Source organism: Etheostoma cragini, chromosome 21 (assembly GCF_013103735.1).
Source record: "Etheostoma cragini isolate CJK2018 chromosome 21, CSU_Ecrag_1.0, whole genome shotgun sequence".
NCBI classification, from domain to species: domain Eukaryota; kingdom Metazoa; phylum Chordata; class Actinopteri; order Perciformes; family Percidae; genus Etheostoma; species Etheostoma cragini.
The window spans coordinates 18222535-18244112 of NC_048427.1; the positions used below are offsets into that span (position 1 = coordinate 18222535).

Genomic DNA, 21578 nt, shown 5'->3' on the forward strand with positions numbered 1-21578 from the left:
AGGCTACCAAGTCATTAACGACGTGTTGTGAAGGCCAAAGGGATGCATTAACCTCTTTAATCAACCTAACCTTAACTCATCATTGCGATACTTAAGGTGTAGCTAAGTGACTCTCAATTGTTTTTTCCCTTTCAAAGAGCCCAGCTTGCTCTCTATTCTGTGGCCTACACTACCTAGGTTGAGCTTTGCCATCCACAAGCGCCTCCTTTCCTCTGATAACTTCTAGCATCCTCTCCCTGGTTTGGAATAACTTTTGGCAGTGAATAATATTCCAAATATTTTTTCTTGTGCTGACCTATGGGTACAACCTAAAACACGACAACAAAAAACATTTTCCTTGACGATGTGCTGAATCTTCAGTGCCTGTGCTTTGTTGTGATGCGGAGTATCTCCAAAATGACGACCGCCGGTCTGATGTCGCAGCGTGAAAACCCTTTATGGTTGTCTTGTTAAACTTACTCTCGATTATAATTACTGACTGTCAACTCTACACAATGTTATTGACTTTGAATGCTAGCATAGCCTTTGCTTTCTGGCTTGTAATGGTCCGTGCACTAACGATGTTCCATAGCCTACAGTTGACCTTTTATACTGCTCGACATGGAAGGAAATACAGAAGCAACTACCGACACTTCTACAGGCCACAACTTACCGGATCAACTAGCTGTCTGGATTTACCCTGGAGAGATCTGAGGACCAGGTAACCCTCCTGGTGTCCTCAGGTCAAATTGACCTGTTTTCTTATATCAATGTTGTAAGTTGCCTAGCAACACGCACCAACATGACAAACATAAGGACATTTTTAACCCTTGTGTTGTCCTCAGGTCAAATTTGGCCAGTTTACAAAAACTTTCTGTATCAGAAAAGAACGTTGAAAAAGTGACCAATGTTGAAAAAAATAAACAAAACAATCTTTTTTTTAGATGCTAAAAAAATGACCCCAAAAAATCGGAATAAGTGACAAACAAACTTCAAAATCATTGGAAAAAGAGACAAAGAAATTGTTAAAAAATTGACTAAAACACAATTAAAAAACGTCAAAAAAGTGACCAAGAAATAGGAATAAAATTAACAAAAAACGTTAAAAGTGTAAAATAAGAACAACAAACTGAAATTCCAACCTAGAACAACACAAAGTTGCAGGTCAATGGGAAGACAACACAAAACGTCATGCTCCAAATGACACAAATAGTTAGCGATTGGGATCTAACAAGGATACAACACAAACAACAACAATCGATGGTGACAATATACCCCATTGGGAACTTGGCGCAAACTCTGAGCTCTGGATCGTGAAAACACAGCTGTCCTAAGCGACCTGTTGTGCCTCAGTTCCCCTGTATTGTAGTTATATAATATATTACGGCATTTGTTGGGATAACGGTTTCAGAACAGTGGACAGCAAATGTATATTTTAGGCTGCATACGAATTCAGTTGCTCCACGATCGTCTGCCAAGCTTTTTCTTGCTACCTTTTCTTTCTTTCTTTCTTTTCTTTTTTTTTAACAAATATGTTTTGCTTTTTTTACAAATAATGTGTTTCAAGTTATCATACTTCCACAAGAAGCTGCTGCTCACTCTATATATGTATGAACAATGTGTCTTCTCCATTTCTGCATCAGTAAATCTGTGATCTATACCGTGGTCTATTTAACCCTCTTGTTGTCCTTGGGTCAAATTGACCCATTTTTCTGTGTCAACGTTCTTTTTAACTACCCATATGTAATTACCCAAAATAACATGGTTGATTCCACACAACGCTCTTTGGCAAGTACAAATCTCTGCTTTCATTCATTTTAGTGGGTTTTATTCAATTTTATATTTATTTGAGAAAAAATAGTTTTGAAATAATATTGAGTAAAAGTTGACATAATCCAGTCTGTGATTATCCATCAACATACATTCCTTTAATTTTAGTCTAAATAATTCCTAACTTCTGCTTTTCTAACTCAAACATTAGGTACAATTCCCTATAAACGAGGTTTATTGACCATAAATTCCAAAAATAACTGTAAAACTAAAGTTTATAAGTTAGTGTTACGTAGTCTAAAATGGTTTAAAAAAAAAGAAGTGGAAAAACGATGAAAAAAAGCTTTAAAAGTGTTGAAAAAGGGACAAAAACTTAAGAAAAAGTTCAAAACATTGATAAAAGCGTTTATTTTCAATTTTGACAGGAAAACAACACAAGGGTTAACCATAGTCTTCAGAAATCCACCAGAGGTTAGAACTCAAGCACAAAGAAAGAGGAAGGTGACGGACAGTCAGACGAAAAGGACATCCGGCGGAATTTCCAGCAACACGTGAGCAATCCTGGAAGTGAAACGTAGATATAGACTCAGGTGTTTATTCACAATGACCCCGACATATTGAATTGCCATCAGATCTGGAACGAGAATTTTAATGCTCATAGTGATATCTGTGTGCAGGAAAGTGCAGCCAGCACAACAGATAGTGATATCAGTCCAAAAAGCAGCAATATGGTATATATGGGGATTTCAGGGAAGCACTTAACCTTTACTTTATTCCTCATTCTATTCTCTGTGCTTAGTAAGAGGACAAAAACCTCTGGGGGTGTGTGTGTCCATTGGCCTGTTTCAACAGACTGTAAAAAAAAGTTGCCAATTGTATGACCTTGTTTGGTCCGGAGAGCTCCTGAAGAATTTAAGCATCTGCCCGTGTGTGTGTGTGTGTGTGTGAGAGAGAGTGTGACTCAATAATTGTGACAAAGTCTAGTGACATCACATGTTCAATGAATAAGGCTTCAAAACACACTGTTGTCATTTTTGATAAACTGCCTACATATTTACATTATCAATAAAACTATGACCGCTCTTAGAGGGCCTGCACACCAAAATCAGAATCCACATTGAAGTTGGCAAGACAAGACTTACAGTCCAGGAAGTCCACTTTGGGCAACAGATCCATGAATGTAACAGTTCACCAGATGGCAAACGTTTACCTTTTGCCATGAATCATAATCGTGAGGTAAACATTACAAGACTGCATGCATGTATTTGTACATGGTTGTACACTTTTTGACGCAGCTCCTATAACTTGCAGAATGTCTGTGGTAGAACACTCAAATGTTGACACAAAGTACCCTCATTTGTCTACCAGAGCAATGTTTTTAACTTCTACAACTACATCACAGAATTCATTATTTGAAGTCAAATACAAGGAGTGCCATTGTTACAACCTACTCCCCTACCAGGGTACGTATGTAACCGTAGGGTTGAAGAACTAAAAACTGAGACTACACCACAAAATATGCATTTATATAAGTTTATTGTGCATGTGCCAACACTAAAGCATCTTCCTGTACTTCACTAAGAACAAAAAGAACTCATCCCTGATGCTAATTGAAGAACTGTGTCAGTATGATATGGATCCTAACGTTGAAAAAGCTTTCCTAACCCTTGTGTTGTCTTCCTGCCGACAATGCAACGTTTTAGTTTTCTGGGTAAAAATCTTAAAAAATTAAAACTTTTTTTTCCAATGTTTTGGTCGTCTTTTTTGACACTTTTTTCGCTTTCCCCCAATGTTTGAGTCACTTTTTTCTTGGCTTTCGAAGCTTTTTCAACTTTATTTTCTAAGAAAAAAAATTCAAATGCTATAAGATTGAATGAAAGTTAATGAAAGTAATGAACCGATCAATTAATTCACTTGTAAAAAAAAAAAAAAGGTTTATTGAACAAGCCACGTTATTTTGTTTGTGACAATTTAGTTGAAAGAAACCCCAATTTCTAATATAGGAACTTTTTGAAAAAGGGTCAAATTGACCCGAGGACAACAGAACGGTTAAAGAACATATTCTGATAATACCTATGATACACATAAAAATGGAAACCTTCAGCAGTGGGTCAGAAGTAGCCCATAATCCATGTAAAATTACAAAAAGACGTTTCACAATTAGTAACAACAACAACAATCATGCATTTTCTTCTACGATTTACATGCGAGATCAGGGAGGGAGTTTTTATACATGAAATCTATTGTATGACTCTTATTTTATCCGTTACTGGTGAAAGCAATGCTGTCACAACTATCCCTTTGTTACAGTGTTACAACCATCCGCGGTCTCCCCTAGTTTCTGCAAACAGTCTATTTTTTTGCCGTTTTCAAAATGTTTTTTTTCGTCAAATGAAATGTTTTATGCGCACAATGCATCTCGAAGCTGGTTGTCTTGGTTACAGACTTAAAGCTCTAAATATAAGCAATTTCAAATGTGGAAAAACACTTCCAGAACCAAAGCCAGTGGGCGGTCACTCTTGAACTCTTTTAAGTGTATTCTATGTATTTTTTTGGTCACGTCCCCTAGGACCCGCCTCATAAGAGATCTCTCAATTGCCTCTATCATGTAACAGCTCAGGTCTGAGAGGTTGTCAGAGGCGGAGTCCAGTCCGAAAGTGACCAGCCTGAGCACAGCAGAGAGAGCCATGCTGCGTGAGCAGAGCTGAGCTCCCCAGCAGGATATCATATTGGATACTGGGAACCAGAGTGGACTGGTAAGTGCATTGCATTACAGTAACTCAGCATTTGGCTTTGCTTTCTTGAATTCTTAAATATAATAAGTGCTGCTTATTGTCATACAGACAGTCACTAAGGGTCTTTAACTAAAAATAATTCAGGACTTTTGTAACCATAAATAAATACAAAAAAAACATGAATTGAACTCTTGATTTTCATCTTTTTATCTATCCCTTTAAAATTGTCTAAATTACAAAAAAACATATATACATATTATGGTAAAGTAAATCGGCTTGTTCCAACAAATGTGAATATGTACAGTATATATTCACAAGTGTGAAGCATATCATGATGCTAATCACACAAAGGCAAATACTAGTAAAATATATAGTTTCAGTTAATGATTAGCGTATTTATTTAGAATGAATGTGCACAAAGTTGTAAAGTCCAGGGGTTTATAAATTTGTAGAAATTAATTAATGTATGATTCACTTGAATAAGTGCCATGTGCACATTTGAAGAGATTTACTTCCACAACCAAACACTAAATAAATTGATGTAGAAATGGGTAGAAATAGTTGTAGCAAAAACATTCACTGTGTAGTACTCCAAATCATATATATCTCGTCACAAAATCTGGAAACTAAACCTATGCCATTGGGTTGCCAGGCCAGCTGTGACTGGTCCAGATGTTTGTGCCAGCACCAGGGACCGTTTCCCAGTATTTTGGGTATTTTCATATCATAAAATTACAAATAGTCTTTATTTTCCAAAAAAAGTAAGTGGGGCACAGAGGATGAGGGCCAAACATTTCTTACAGAGGTTAAAGGATTAGAATTTATGTAAATCAGTGTTTATCATTCTTTGGAATTTCAGTGGTACTAGTTGATCCCTCTGGTAGACCAAGATTAATTTAACTTTGGGTCCCTGGTCCCGTACTGTGTGTGGGGGGGGGGGGGTGAGTGTGGTAGTCAAGAGAGAGAATGGGAGAAAGAAATTTGTGTCAGGTGGACCTATTCACCACAGACCCAAATCTTCTCAGCTGCTGCTGACATATGGTACTGTCTCTTCATGTGGCACATTACGTTTGGCACTTGTCTGGGTCACGTCTTATATCACAAGAAGGTAATACAATGTGTAATCAAATGATGACTGATTAACATTAATGTAAATGCTAAATGCCCAAATACCTGTTGATACTACAACAATGCAAAGGCTCTTAACCTTACAGTTTTGCACATACATCTTGTGAGACTTGATCTATAAATTGTTTTGCAAAAGAAACTCTCCAGAAAGTGCCATTTAATGGTTTATTTTTAAAAAAAAATAGGGGAGCATACCCCAAGGACCCCCTAGGGAGTGCCCCCCCCCCCCCCCCCCCACATAACAAATTAAACCCTAAAGGATAATGATGCTGAAAGAGCCAAAGAAATTGGTTTGTACGCGGCAAAATATGGGTTGGCCCCCCCAAATCTCACTCCAAGGTTTTGGGAAAACTTGGCAGCTCTGAAGATGCTAACGAGAGACTTCTGTAATGTCAACACAGAAAAATTGACCTAATTAACAAAGTTTGTTCACTTCTGGCTACAAGTAAGCATAAAACACAACAAAGGCTGTCAGTTGATGGGCGTTTTGAGCTAACGTTAGCAACTAAGCTGTAATAGATAGCCACAACGTTTTTGAAGTGAATGCTAGCTTAGCTACAAGCTAGCAATCGAACACAACAAAGGCTGTCAGTTGAATGGTGTTTTGAGCTAACGTTAGCAATCAAACTGTCATAGATAGACAGCTACTAAGTTTTTGAAATGATTCCCACCTTCTGTTATTGTTGGTAATGAGAAAAGTTATTATTTCATGGATTTCACAAATTTCAGTATGACAATTATGCCGTAAACCGTTTGAATCTGAGCATGCAAACTCAAATCTGCACTCTCCTCACATTAGACACTGACAGTGACAATGAAATGTTATATGAAATGTATCATTTCATAAAAAGTTGCAATAGAATTGTCATTGGGAAAATGCTGTTATGGAGTAAAAAGTGTATCCAGTAAACTGTTATTTGGAAAATCCCTGCTAAAATAACATTTTATATTTTTAATAATTTCTTCAATAATTTCACAATTGTATTCATATGATTACTTATTTTTTGAAGTCACCAATTTAATATAGAACACTTATGGGTTCCATATTTTTGAATGTGTGTACTTTTTATTCAGCCCTTCAGAATACCTTTGTCTTCTTCAACATCAGTGATTGAAGACGTTTTTCGAGGAATGTGATGGTTCTGGCTTTAATTAGTACAGCCTGTATTAGTAATGTCATATATTCTTTACAGGCTATGCTAATCTATGCCAGAATCAGCAATGCAATGGAAGTTGAGGATTGAACTGGAAAAAAGCATGTTTAGATCATCTTCCTCATGAAAGAAAATGGAGCTACGCAACGAACACACCGCTCTCCAATTATAGTGGTGGGATACAGAACAGATGAAAACATCTGTCCGCAAGAGGCAGCATTATTCAGGTGGACTGAGGAGATGCCAGTGTGGACAGTGGGACTCAAGGATACAGGGAGGAGCCTCTACCTGCACTGTAAATATTGGCTGTGAAATCTCCAGTTATTTCCTTTAGATTTCACAGTAACACTACTGTTATCATTTTTACAGTAGAATGCTGTAAAGTTTACATTACAACCTTTTTGACATGAAAAAATCACATGAAAAAAGTATTACAGTTAAATCACAGTAGTCAAAGCAGAAGTCGAAGTTCTAACGTCCGGTGGATTTCTAAGGACTATGGTTAACTGCTCCTCAGATCTCCAGACAGCTAGCTAGACTATCTGTCCAATCTGAGTTCTCTGTTGCACGACTAAAACAACTAAAACAAGATATAAACGTGTAAAAACATTGTTTATTGGCATTCATTTGGGCTGTTGTGGAAACTGACTAACAGACCCTGGTGTTGACTTAACAAGTGGACTTGGTTTATTTGTGGTGTAAAAGGAGAGCAGATGAACCCCATAATTATTTTTACAATAGATATATTATTTTAGAATATATAATGATGAGTTAAACTACTATAATCCATCCGATCACAGACCCATCTTTGTTTCAGTTGTAATATTTGACTGGATGACCTTCAGTGAAAGCTATTCAGTGAACTATTTGATTTTGGATTTTTTACTATAGGCTACATTTTCATGAACTATTATTGAGTTATCTATCATTGCCATTTACCTTGTAACAACTGAGCACGGTGTCATTTTACTTATTTCACTTCAGTGACATTTGTGTGTTTGTGGGATGTATGAGAAGCGAGAAATACTGTGAATACAAAGTATGGATTCATTATTTGTTAGTTTTTGAGTAATCCCATTCATAAGGAAACACAATGGGGTTCGAAAGTTTGGGCACCCCAGGTACAAATTTGTATTAATGTGCAAGAAAAGATGGAAAAATCTCAAGAAGGCATCAAATGACAGATTAGACATTTGAATTATACATTACAAACAGTAAGATTTTATTTCCAAAATGTACACTTTTAAACTAACAGTAAACAAAAAAATGGCGTCTGCAAAAGTTTGGGCACCCTGCAGCGTTAATACCTTGTACTGCCCCCTTTGGCAAGTATCACAGCTTGTTAGCAAGCTTGCTTCTTGCAGCCAGCCAAAAGTCTTTCAATTCTTGTTTGAGGTATCTTCGCCCATTCTTCCTTCCAAAAGTCTTCCAGTTCTTTAAGATTTCTGGGCTGTCTGTCACGCACTGCTCTTTTAAGGTCTATCCAGAGATTTTCAATTATGTTGAGGTCAGGAGATTGTGAAGGCCATGGCAAAACCTTCCGTTTACAACTCTTGATGTAATCCACCGTGGATTTTGAGGTGTGTTTAGGATAATTATCCATTTGTAGAAGCCATCCTCTCTTTAACTTCAGCTTTTTCACAGATGGCATTAAGTTAGCGTCAACAATTTGAATTCTGAAATTTTATTGAATCCATTTTTCCTTCTACTCGTAAAATGTTCCCTGTGCCATTGGCTCCAATACAACCCCAAAGCATGATTGATGCCCCCCCCCCCCCCCCCATGCTTAACAGTTGGAATGGTGTACCACAACTCCAGTGTCTGTCAGGTCTTTCTGAATGGATTGTGCAGTCAAACGGGGGTTTGGACTTGCTTTTCTCACAATCCTGCGAGCTCTTCTGTTTGATATTTTTCTTGGTCTTTCAGATCTTGCTTTAACTTCCACTGTTCCTGATGACTGCCATTTCTTAATTACATTCCAAACAGAGAATATTGGCATCTGAAAAGCCTTTGCCCCTTTCTTATAGCCTGCTTTTGCTTTGCAAGCGTCAACGATTTTCAGTTTAAGTTTTCTAAACAACTGCTTAGAAGAAGCCATGTTGCTGATTGTTGGGGCAAGGTAAGATGAGTCTGGGCATTTAAAACCTTAAGATTGACATGACCTGGTCTTTTCAGACGAGGATTGAGAACAATCCATGAGGCTGTCAGGTCTCAGGATTCCAAAGGATGCGGTGCATGCTAGAAACTCTGAAGTGCGCCCAAACTTTTGCAGACGCAATTGTTTTTGTTTTCTGTTGTTTTTAAAGTGTAAATGATCGAAATAAAATCTAGCTTTTTGTGACATATTATACGAATGTGTAATCTGTCATTTGATGCCTTTTGGAGATTTTTACATCTTTTCTTGGCTTCTTTATGCACATTAATACACATTTTTACCTGGGCTACCCAAACTTTCAAACCCCACTGTACCATGACACCCTTAACTGAGTCAGTCTTCCTGCCATCTCCAAATCGCGTTCACCAGCCCTTCGTAAACCCTGCAGTATATACAGTGGGGCTCGAAAGTTTGGGAACCCCAGGTAAAAATTTGTATTAATGTTCATAAAGAAGCCAAGAAAAGATGGAAAAATCTCCAAAAGGCACCAAATGACAGATTAGACATTTGTATAATATGTCACAAAAAGTTTGATTTAATTTCCGTCATTTACACTTTCAAAACAACAGAAAAACAAAAAAATGGCGTCTGCAAAAGTTTGGGCACCCTACAGAGTTAATACCTCATATAATTTAGTTTTCCTAGACAACAGGATTGGTGCTCAAAACAACTGTATCAAAACCGGCAATGGCTGCATTCATAATTTAATTAATTAATAAGCAGTCAGCATACAGTATGATTAAAGTAGTTTGAAATAAATAACTCCGAAATATTTTCTTTAATTAGAAAGAATTAAGCTAAGCTTTATCCTTCATTTATCCATCTGAAATTCTATTCTATTTTTTTCTTAAAGATGTCCATTGGTCATCATGAACCTGACCTCCAGCTCTGATGGTTTCCACTTCCTTACCAACAGTTCTCCTGGTATGAGAGATCAGCCTGATTCTACCGCCATAGGTGAGCTGTCCATCTTACACTGCAATACAGCCCTTTGTATCTTGTACTTTAAAACAACTATTGCTTGCAAATATTGTGGCTATATGTGAGTTTTATGCATATTTTTAAATCAGATTTTTTGGTATTTAAAATGATATGCTGTATAAGAATACACACATGAAACTAAATTGACAATACATAAAACATTTAATGAAATGGATAAGTAATCTAAAATGGATTTGGAAGCCCTTTGATTTAAATCAGAGGTCACTGAGATAATGCAGAGGAAATTGCTTGATAAAAGGTTTTGGACTTCTGTAGACAATTATTTCTGATTCTTGGGGACTATAATTGTAGACTATCCAAATCAGCCATTTCCAAATTCCATGAGAGACACGACATGTGAAGTTGTGCCTTGAAATGTGACTTAATAAAAAAACAGTATTTTTTTTCCAGGTGGCTCTTACCAGGAGTTGCCCATATTATCTGACAATGTTGGTGGGTGGAAGCAGCATAATGTCAGTCATGTCTCATGGCAAGGAGGAAACTTTACTGATTTACCAGTTAACAGGACATTATTGCTGCCAGCAGAGGAGTTTGACCCTTTAGGAGGACATACTATCTTACAGGTAACAAGCAGCAGTTGTATTTTTTGTTTTTTATTCTCATTTTATCAGTTAAGGTCACTGGATTGGTGCTTTGCTGACAGTGTAATATTAAATAAGTCAAAACCACAAACCATTAATCAAAGTTTTAGACGTGTAAATGTTAGTATTTGATATCTCATATTGCTTACTTCTACAGTGTTTGACACCTAAATTGGCAGACATAAGATGTGTACACTGCAGGTTTGCAGCACTCCAGAACAAAGCAGGCAGAGTAGTTTTGTGGCTTCACTGTAAATTCCATGGCTTCAGTAGCGAGAATTTTTAATCGCCAGACAAACATTTAGCTGTGCTCTTCACATGACTGCTCCAAAAGCTCCAAGGAATTTAACGCTGATTTGAACCGGGGGTTTATAGTTGGTGTTCCAAGAAAAACTTTGCATTCATGGAAAGCTATGAGACTTGTGTAAATGAACCGACTCAAGTCTTTCTGTGTTATACAAGTACTTCCATAAGTCTTCTTAAAGTTAAGTCATCCATCCACTTTTAGCAAAACAAGCTATTGTCTAATGTGAGAAAGATAAAAATCGTCAAAAGCTGACTGTAGATTTGCAATTGCTAGATTATCAGATGTATCTATGGTATATACAACAGCATAATCTGCACACATATGGGGTGTGAGCAGCAGACATTACTTTATATGATTTATATAAATGTTAAATTAAAGATCACCCAGTAGAGAACCTTGCGGGACGCCTATAACAACTTTAACAACATTTGATTAGAAACTACTTTCTTGATTGATTGTGATAACAAACCTAAAAAGGATAGCTTTAAAAAATAATAGTGCAGCAGTTACTATAACAAATTCAGCAAGATTACCTTACACTTTGTTATGTACCACCCTCTTTGACTTTTTTTCTCTTCTTACCTCTTTGTCTTCAGGTCATCATAATTGTCTTTCTCACGGGATCGCTTTCTCTTCTCACTGTTGTTGGCAACATCCTAGTGTTAGTGTCATTCAAGATCAATAAGGCACTGAAGACAGTGAACAACTACTACCTGCTAAGCCTAGCATTTGCTGACCTTACAATTGGCACACTTTCAATGAACCTGTATACCACCTACCTCATCATGGACCAGTGGGCTCTGGGGCCAGTGATCTGTGACTTGTGGCTTGCAATAGACTATGTGGCCAGTAATGCCTCGGTCATGAACCTGCTGGTTATCAGCTTTGACAGGTAACGGCACATGATTCATTATATTTCATGTTGATGAACTTTGCTAAAATGAAGCTCATAGCCACCATCATTTATTGTTGGTACTACCCTAATAAAAAAGGGGTTATTCTAATTGCTTAGCAGAGGTTTATTTTCTGATGAACTGTGTAATTTTGAATTGGTCAGATATTTTGAATTGTTCAGAGTATCTGAATCATAAAAAGCATGTATTTACATTTGGTATCATCGTGATGGGCCAGTTGTTCAAAGGTAAGGTGATTGGATTGAATCAAATCTTGAAAATGGGTTGTTCAAAAAGGAAAGAAGGAATCTGAAATCAGATAAGATCACACAATCCAATCCTAGTTTAAATCTGGATCAAACTTTCAGTTTGTGTTGTTCAAAACTTGTCGGTAGGACTTCGATAACTTTGATCCAAAAAAACAGGATTATCCTGTTAAATCCCACCCTGTAGGATTTCAGGGTGGATTCCAGGAAGAAAATGTAGTAAAATGGGTCAATTAATACATTTGCATCATTTAGTGTATATTCATTTATTTATAATGTGTAACCGTTACAACAGTGAGAAAGTAGATAAAGTACACATAGGCTACCAAATAAGCTATTCAGTATAGTATAGTAAAGTAAAAAATAAAATGATATTGTCCCCAGGAAACAATCCCCCGAACAGACTTCAATAACAAACGAAAATAATATATTGCATTTTTCTGTCATTCATCACTATATTTTAATTTCAAAGAAAATCATCAGAGATGAGACTGTCAAAAAAAAACTCTGGTCTCTCCTCCTCAGATAAAAAAGAACACTGAATATTCTTTATTTTGCTAACTATTGGACTTTTAGCCTTTTTTTTAAAGACGGTTTCAAAATATCCACAATGTATTTGTTACTGTATATTTCTTTTGTATTTGTTGTGGCTCAGATGAGGTGCCATAAAAGAAATTATGAATGGAAGTGGATGTTTATGTTATTTTTGTGTTTTGTCTCAAAATTAGAAACACTTACAATAACTCCATGTTTGCTATTCTACCTGTTCTTTACATAGCTTGTAGCCCACATTGTGATGATATGTTTAGAGCACTGGTAGTCCGGATTTGGTAATCTTAAAAACTGTGTCTCTGGATCAGTGTGATCCAGTCCACTGTTGCTTTGAAAAACAGCAGAGAAGTAAGATGGATTACCTGATCCTGAACAGCAAAAAACGGGATTTCAAAATGCGGATAATTTTGATCTAGACTAAGTGTTTTGAACAACTGGCCCATTGGTATAATGTTGTGAGTCGTGGAAATCAGGACATATTCAAAGTCCCTAGTGTGGAAGTTTTTTGGACTCAGGTGACTCTTACTGATACTATCAAGAGAGACATGTGGTGGAACGTAATGCACAGAAAAAATGGCATCACTCTGTATGTGTTAAGTTTCCTACTTGCATTCTCTGTTCTCTTAGGTATTTCTCTGTTACCAGACCTTTGACATACCGGGCCAAGCGTACAACAAAGCGAGCAATGACCATGATTGGATTGGCATGGTCCATCTCTTTCATCCTCTGGGCCCCAGCCATCCTGTTCTGGCAGTACATTGTGGGTGAGCGGACAGTCCAGCCCAATGAGTGCTACATTCAGTTCCTGTCCGAGCCCATCATTACATTCTGCACTGCTATAGCTGCGTTCTACTTGCCAGTAACTATTATGGCATTCCTGTTTTGGAAGATCTATCAGGAGACAGAGAAGCGTGTTAAAGATATGGAAGGTCTCAAGGGATCTGGGTCAGGTAACAGCCCAAGCCAGGCTCAGAATCAAGGAAGTGGTAGTGGAAAAGCTGGTGGAGAATGTGCGAATAAGAGCCAGAAGGATTCGTCAGCCATGAAGCGCCAAATGAGTGCTCAAAGCTGCAGCAGCTATGAACTAAATCAGCTGGCTTCAGAGAAGAACAACAAGGACAATGTCAGCATACGAGGAGGAACGGGAAACAGAGGGAGGTGTTGCGCATTCTGCTTTAAGTTATCATCACTGCTGCCAGGTCGCCATGCCTCCAAGAGGTCCGTCGACACCACAACAACTACAGTGGGTGAAGCAGAGCAGAGCAGCTGTGACAGCTTCAACAACAATGAAGCTGGAGCCTCTGGGGAGCAGTCAATTTCAGAGGATGAAGCTGACGGTGCACACCCATCAAAAACAGGTTGGACATAGCAGTACTAAGGGGTCTTGTTTGCATGATGTATGTCAAAGTAATACAAATATACAAATTGCCTTATCTATCTATCTATCTAATATACAAATTGCCCTATCTATCTATCTATCTATCTATCTATCTATCTAGATGGTAAAAAATCTAGAAAGGTAAAAAAAGGATCATCATCTTCCAAAAGTCGAAAAGCTTCACAATCAAACCCTGTTGCTGACCAATCACCTGCAGCCATCACCATGAAGGACGCAGCGATGGCCAAACGCTTCGCCTCTAAGGCCAAGACAGAGATCAGCAAGCGCAAGAATGAAAAAAAGGCAAATGAAAAGAAAGCAGCACGGACCCTCAGTGCCATCCTCTTCGTCTTCATCATGACGTGGCTACCATACAATATCATGGTGTTGGTCAACACTTTCTGTCAGGACTGTATTCCTGAAACTCTTTGGGCACTGGGCTACTGGTTGTGTTATGTTAACAGCACAATCAACCCAATGTGCTATGCCCTGTGCAACAAGACCTTCCGGACAACTTTCCGGGATATCTTGATGTGCCAGTGGGATCAAAAGAAGAATAATCCTCATTTTCAACAGAGGAAGGCTGTGGCTCTGAAGAAAAAAGACCCAATGTAGAATATTGTGGCAAATTGTTGATAGATATGTCTTTTAAAGATTTATTTCCTAATCTATATTCAGATTTGGAATGCCATATATAACACGCCTTCTATTTCAGGGAAAAGATGCTGAACAGATTTCTGCAAACCAAAACTAATTCTTCAGAGTTTCTTTTCAAACTAGCAGTGGGGCCAAAGGCTGGTCAATTAGTCTGACCAAATTTGGACTTTTCATGGTCCCAGAGCATAGAGGTTGGGCCGAACAACTGTGATATAGCTGTGGTATAGGTAGGGGTGGCAGTATAAAAGTCACAGTCCCATTCTAATTTCAATAGATTGATAAATAATCACATTCACAATAAAATAAGCCCTCCTGAGCTGGCTGGCTGCCTGCACGTACTGAGGCGGTCGCTATGGAACGTAGGTAACGTTAACCTACACTAGCAGCTAGCAAAGGCTATTTTGCGCTATAGGCTTATTTTAGGTAGGCAGCATGGTAGCTCAGTGGTTGGCACTTCTGCCTCACAGCAAGTTGGCACTGCACAGTACGATCATTGGTCCGAGTCCGAGGTGCTCCAGGTTCCCCCCAACATAAAGACACGCATGCTGGGTAACCAGGACTATAGTTGAAAATTTGCCAACTGGCTAACACTGGCGCATTTACAGAAATGTTGATTAATGTGCATTGTCTTAATCAAAGAAAAATCAATCTTAATAATTCACCAAAGTTACACAATAACAAAAATTAAAGATTGAGGCAGCACTAGACCAGAAATAATTGATTGAGGCAGCGCTAGACCATCAACTAACTGGTCAAGGCAGTAGTTGAACAGCAACTCCTGTGTTTTGCAAGGTGAATTTATTGTTTTTGCCATTGGAGTCTGGTAGCTTTTAAGAAAGCAGAGATAACGGCTTCAGTCTGCCGGAAAGGGCTGTCAGTCAGCAAGGTAAAGGCTGGAAATATTTTACATATAGTGTGCACCTAAAGGGATTTTTTGCTGATTTTCATGAATGAGAGATACTCATTGCACAAAGAAATTGTAAGTCATTGCTGTGGTACGCGGTTTTCAGAAAATAGCTATCATTGCTTGATTTGAGCTAACCGTTTGATATTTGGTTATCCATTTGGCTACGTTTTTCACATTCAACAGCATTTTGGCCAATGACGGCTTATGTCAGAAACTGATGCTGGATTTTCATTTTTACTGTGGAGATTCATGGTCTCCAGAGGATGAATTAGGTGCTCATCATCTGGGAGGTGTCTGCTCCCAGACGATGAGCTGAATACTGATACAGCTCAACAAGAAAGGTTTTTTTGTATTTTCTTTTGTTCTAACATTTTATATTGAGGGGAATAATAAAAAAAAAAAAACATAACTTGTGGAGTGACTAGCAGGGCTTTGACTTTGACTTTTCAGATACAAATTGAAGCATAGATGTATTTATTACATGCTCTTATAATAGAATAACGTAGGCTAGTTATAATGTGGCGTGATGAACTTATTAATGGATGTAAGAGCCTTATAAGATTATCTTTACAAAAAATGCACATTTTTTAAACACTGATGGACAATTTAGAGTTCAGCTTATTTAAGGTTTTTGATTTCATTGTTTTTTTTAATATTTAAGATTTGAAGGTGGGTGTTTTCATTTCTGCCTTCAGTAAATAACAAATGAAAAATTATTTGCTATAAATGATAACCTGGATGTCAGCTATGACATAATCCCTTGCCACTTTATTTGGTAGACATAGTTATTTTATTACACTGTTTTGGAGATGTGTTCATTCATCTTTATGGTCATTTTGGAGGCTGTTTGTGCTTTTGTTAACTTGTATTGTGTTATTTTGAGGAATTGAGGAATATTTACCCAATCCTCACTGGTATAAATAGGATAGTCTACTATATAAACTGGCAAAAATATTCTAAATACACATAGTATCACAACCATTTATTTAGTTTTGAAATTTTTTTAAATCTGTCTTGCAGCACCCTGTTAAGTGGTTTTAGTTTGGACACTAGAATAAAATAACAGTAATAGAATAATAATAACAATAATAAATCAGTAATAGAATAGACCGTGGTTAAGTCAGGTGATCAGGATTGATTTATTATTTTGTATTGTAGTGTGTCAAGCTGCTCTGTATTGTCAACTAAAAATATAACACTACGTGACACTGACCTTTATTCCTTTTGATTATCTGTATATACTAAATGTTATAGAGTTTTGTAGTACTGTGAAGGAAGATGCTCAATGCACATCTGAAGATAATTTAACAGAAGCAAACATCAGCTTTCTACATCGCTGCGCATATTGGGAGGGCAGTGTTCAGTGCAGCAGCTGTGTTGTGGACTACAGACAAATCACACCAAAGCCCATTTGAGTTGTTGATGGAAAGGGAGAATATAGGCAACATCTGATCACCTAACCTTTATTTATAAAATCTTACACTCGTAGGTGGCTTACATGGGCATAACAGTTGACAGTGCCCTGTTCTTTTAAGTAGAATATATGTTATATTGTAGATGAATTCATGTGTGCAGATGTACGTCAGTCCATTTTTCACTGCTTGGAACACTGTTGCGTTCAAATTTGAAGAAATTGCTCAGCGATTATTACTTTCTTTATTAACGCTCTCTCTCCTTTGTGTTGTCGGTAGACAGCACATTCAGAAATGCTGTGATTACTGTCTGTCTGCACGAGGGCCTTTTTTATGAATACATTTTGTTATTTTCCCGTGTGAATGTATTACATACTCCAAACACTGTTAGACTTATTATGTAGTCTACAAAAGGGACATGGTGTTATATATTGCACGTCATGGTGGTCAATTTCAAATTGACTTGATATGAACAAAACAATTATAAAGTAGATGTATTCCCGGCAAGCTGTGTTTAGGGTGGGTGATTGGACTAAACGCAGCCCTGAGTAGTAGCCTGCATTTTTTATTTTCAAAGATCCATTCACAGTTTTGAATTGGTTTGAGTGAAAGGGAGGTTGCGGTTTCACTAAGACAAACTCAGAATTTCTTTAAGACCATTATGAATGATATTTAAGACCTTTGTCACAACATCAACTGAGCCCTAAATTCAGATTTTTTTCATATCAAGTATCAGCCAAAAATAACATCCCCTTTATGTCTGTGGTGCAATCCCAAAAGAGACTCACGCCAACAACATGAAAGCTGATTGGCTGCAATATAAGTAGCATGTTGGTCTCATTTGTAGTCGTTATACAGCAAAATTATAGTTTGACTAGTGAAAGAACTACAACACCACAAAATAAAGACCAGTTTAAACTAATTTAAGACCTAGAACACAACAATTTGGCCAATTTAAAGGGGCTAGGCAGTTTTCGCCATTTCTTTGCTGTTTTCTTGGTTTGCGCTCACAAAGTTCTCTATAGAGCTCCCGCCACAGCTTCAGAATAGACATTTGGCAGCTCCTATGCTTACTTGTTTCCGCCCCCTCCCTCGGTCAGTCTGCCATCTCCTCTCTCTCCTCCAACAATGCTTTTCAAGCTTTCTGCTTCTTTTTTGCCAGCTCAGCCATGATGATAGCTTGAAAAACTCCACTCTTAAAACTCGAAACAATTAACAGGCATGTGTGCAGTGCTGTGAAAAAAGTCATATAACCCTTCCAGTGACTGATGTGATATCCCAAAAACTGCAGACTCTTTTAAGACTCTTTAAGGCCTAACATTTTTATTTTGAAATTTTAGACTTTTTAAGACCCCGCAGAAACCCTGGACATCCATGTGCATAATTACCAGACGACATCAACCTTTACAGAACACAAATAATGTGTGCTTTATATCCTGTTTTCCGCAAATATATACATAGTTTTAAAAACAAAGAGTAAATACTTGCACTTGTGTGTTTCTTCCTGTGTTAAAGGTTCCCTGTTAAGTATTCGACCTCTAGCAGTGCCAGTGCTGTGGAGCAGATTTCAAGTGGTTCCCTGTTTTTGTTTATCAGACTCTGGCTCCGAATTAGAAGTTTGCAGCACCCGTACCTGGGGTATTGGTGGCTTCACTTTTTTACAGTGGGAGAAAGTGGAGACGTGCCTTCCATCTTCATATGCAGGCTATGGTTTTAGTAAGTAACACTGAAAACCCCACAGGGCACCTTTAATTGTGTGCAACTCTGTAGGCTACACAGTTTTCATTTTTGCATTGATTTTCACATGAATATATGAGTTGAAGTGCAATAAAATGAGACTTATAACCTTTGGCATATTTACCCATGATTGCTGGAAATATTTGTAAAGATGCAAAGATTCTGACATGTGTGATACTGCATCTCTGGATCAGTGTGTCAACTTAATAACGGTGCAACACCGCCATCAAGTGGCTTCAGAATTCATGTTAGCTGTCAAACTGACTTTATTTAAGGGCTAGGGTTAATGTTGCTGTACTCATAACATTCATGAAAGATGTTGCCTTATATATACCATAGAGTACCACCATATTTCCTTGACAAACCTAAATGTTCCTGTCATGAGAGCAATTCTAATTAAAATGATTGAAATACTCCTATATAAAGTATATCTGATTCTGATCTGATAACAATAACTTAAAATGCTTTTTCTACACAATAGTGCAAATATATCACCACTGAAGTTCATATGTAGGCCTATGGTTAAGGGAAAATAGAAGTCAATATTACTAAATACTATCCTTTTTAAACATAAAGACATCTTGAGGCATTCAATGGTCAATCTAGCAATATCAACGATAAGTCAATTCATGGCAGCTTGGTGGAGATTTTACATCAATTTCCTTGGTTGATGATCAAACAGCAATAAAATGACAGGAAAAAGAGGGATTAGGCATTGTCTTTGGCATATGTACTGTGTCTCTAAAATGAGTTCAAGTCAAGAATACATGATTCTAACTAAGTCTGAGTTTAGACTTTTAAAGTATGTTGTCCTCTGGCTCTGTCTTTACACTTTCATTTAACTAGTTATGATTTGCCAAGCAATGGCCTGCCGTGCTGTTACGTGGTCCATATTGCCGTAGCAATATTTTGGGCACTCTTCTTCCTTTGAGGCCAATTTAATCTTATGTAGCTTTAACCATTTAATCCAAATATTTGAACCAGGGTGCAAACTATGGGGGAGCTAGGGGGGCTCCCCTTACATAGGCTCCCCTGAAAACATGATATGTGGAAAAAAAAGAAATTGTACGTCTCTGTCTCATGTCACTCTTATGAAGATACCTTCAAGTAAAGTGTTTCTGATTGATTGTGAAAATACTCTCAAAAGAAATCACGATAAATCGACCCTACTCAGACTTCTGTTAACACTTCCTTGTAGGAGATAACTATGAACAAACCCTGGAAAATAAAATGGAATGGAATATGATCTACTAAAACATTAAACACAGCCGACATGGATAAGAAACCCATAAAGTGCAAAGAACAAACTGGAAAATTGAAAGTCTACATTTCCATGACAATGCCATCTGTTGATGAAGATCATGTGATCTTCAAGAACAGCTCTTGAGGGGACATTGTTGTCTAAAAAAAGAGTAAAATATGGCTTTAACAGCCTGAAAAACGATTTCAAATGTACTGTAGTTTTTCTTGGACATTTTAGCCTTTAATTTTAAAATCCTAAATCAGAATGGTCCGATATTACCTGGTTGACATCATGGATATGTGATGTCTCACCCAGACTTGGAATGAACCTGGCTTAACACGAGTATTATGTTTTATAGTTTCCTAAAAAAAGAGTAAAATGTGTCTTTAACAGCCTGAAAAAGATTTCAAATATACTGTAGATTTACTTGGACATTTTAGCCTTTAATTTTAAAATCCTACATCAGAATAGTCCGATATTACCTGAGTAACACCATGAATATGTGATGTCTCACACAGACTTGGAATAAAATTGGCTTAAAAGGAGGATTTCGTTTTACATTTGCCTAAAAAAGAGTAAAATATGTCTTTAAGAGCCAGAAAAAGATTTCAAATATACTGTAGATTTACTTGGACAATCTAGCCTTTAATTTTAAAATCCTACATCAGAATGGTCCGATATTACCTAAGTAACACCATTGATATGTAATGTCTCACCCAGACTTGGAATGAAGCTAGCTTAACAAGAGGATTCCGTTTTACAGTTGCCTAAAAAAAGAGCAAACTATGGCTTTAACATCCTTCAAAAGACTTCAAATATAATGTAGATTTACTTGGACATTTTAGGCTTTAATTTTAAAATCCTAAATCTGAATGGTCCGATATTACCTGATTGACACCATGGATATGTATTGTCTCACCCAGACGTGGAATGAACCTGGCTTAACACGAGTATTCTGTTTTATAGTTTCCTAAAAAAAGAGTAAAATGTGTCTTTAACAGCCTGAAAAAGATTTCAAATATACTGTAGATTTACTTGGACAATGTAACCTTTAATCTTTAAATACTACATCAAGATGGTCCAATATTACCAGAGTGACAACTTGGATATGCGATCTGTCACCCAGACTTGGAATAAAGCTGGCTTAACAAGAGGATTCTGTTTTACAGTAGCCTAAAAAAGAGTAAAATGTGGCTTTAAGAGCCTGAAAAAGATTTCAAATATACTGTAGATTTACTTGGACAATCTAGCCTTTCATTTTAAAATCCTACATCAGAATGGTCCGATATTACCTGAGTAACACCTTGGATATGTGGTGTGTCACCCAGACTTGGAATGAAGCTAGCTTAACAGGAGGATTCCGTTTACTAGTTTCCTAAAAAAGAGTAAAATGTGGCTTTAAGAGCCAGAAAAAGATTTCAAATATACTGTAGATTTACTTGGACAATGTAGCCTTTGATTTTAAAATCCTACATCAGAATGGTACGATATTACCTGAGTAACACCTTGGATATGTGATGTGTCACCCAGACTTGGAATGAAGCTGGCTTACCTGGAGGATTCCGTTTTATAGTTTCCTAAAAAAGAGTAAAATATGGCTTTAAGAGCCTGAAAAAGATTTCAAATATACTGTCGTTTTACTTGGACATTTTAGGGTTTATTTTAAAATCCTACATCAGTACAGTCCGCTATTACCTAAGTAACACCATTGATATGTGATGT

General features: G+C 37.3%; 1 protein-coding gene across 1 annotated transcript; it reads left to right on the top strand.

Moving 5' to 3' along the window:
- Positions 1-4319: 4319 nt before the first annotated feature.
- LOC117937218 (muscarinic acetylcholine receptor M1) lies at positions 4320-14777 on the top strand. Its single transcript, XM_034861009.1, has 6 exons — positions 4320-4505; positions 9775-9878; positions 10314-10486; positions 11408-11703; positions 13150-13880; positions 14022-14777. Exons 2-6 carry the CDS (start codon positions 9791-9793, stop codon positions 14513-14515), a joined length of 1782 nt encoding a protein of 593 aa, XP_034716900.1. The 5' UTR covers positions 4320-4505; positions 9775-9790; the 3' UTR covers positions 14516-14777.
- Positions 14778-21578: the final 6801 nt, after the last annotated feature.

Bases quoted from the DNA above. Each gene is read 5' to 3' on its own strand.
- LOC117937218 (XM_034861009.1), top strand. From the start codon at position 9,791: ATGAACCTGACCTCCAGCTCTGATGGTTTCCACTTCCTTACCAACAGT. The intron at 11,704-13,149 runs GTAACGGCACAT...CTGTTCTCTTAG, and splicing joins CTGGTTATCAGCTTTGACAG to GTATTTCTCTGTTACCAGAC. The intron at 13,881-14,021 runs GTTGGACATAGC...CTATCTATCTAG, and splicing joins TGCACACCCATCAAAAACAG to ATGGTAAAAAATCTAGAAAG.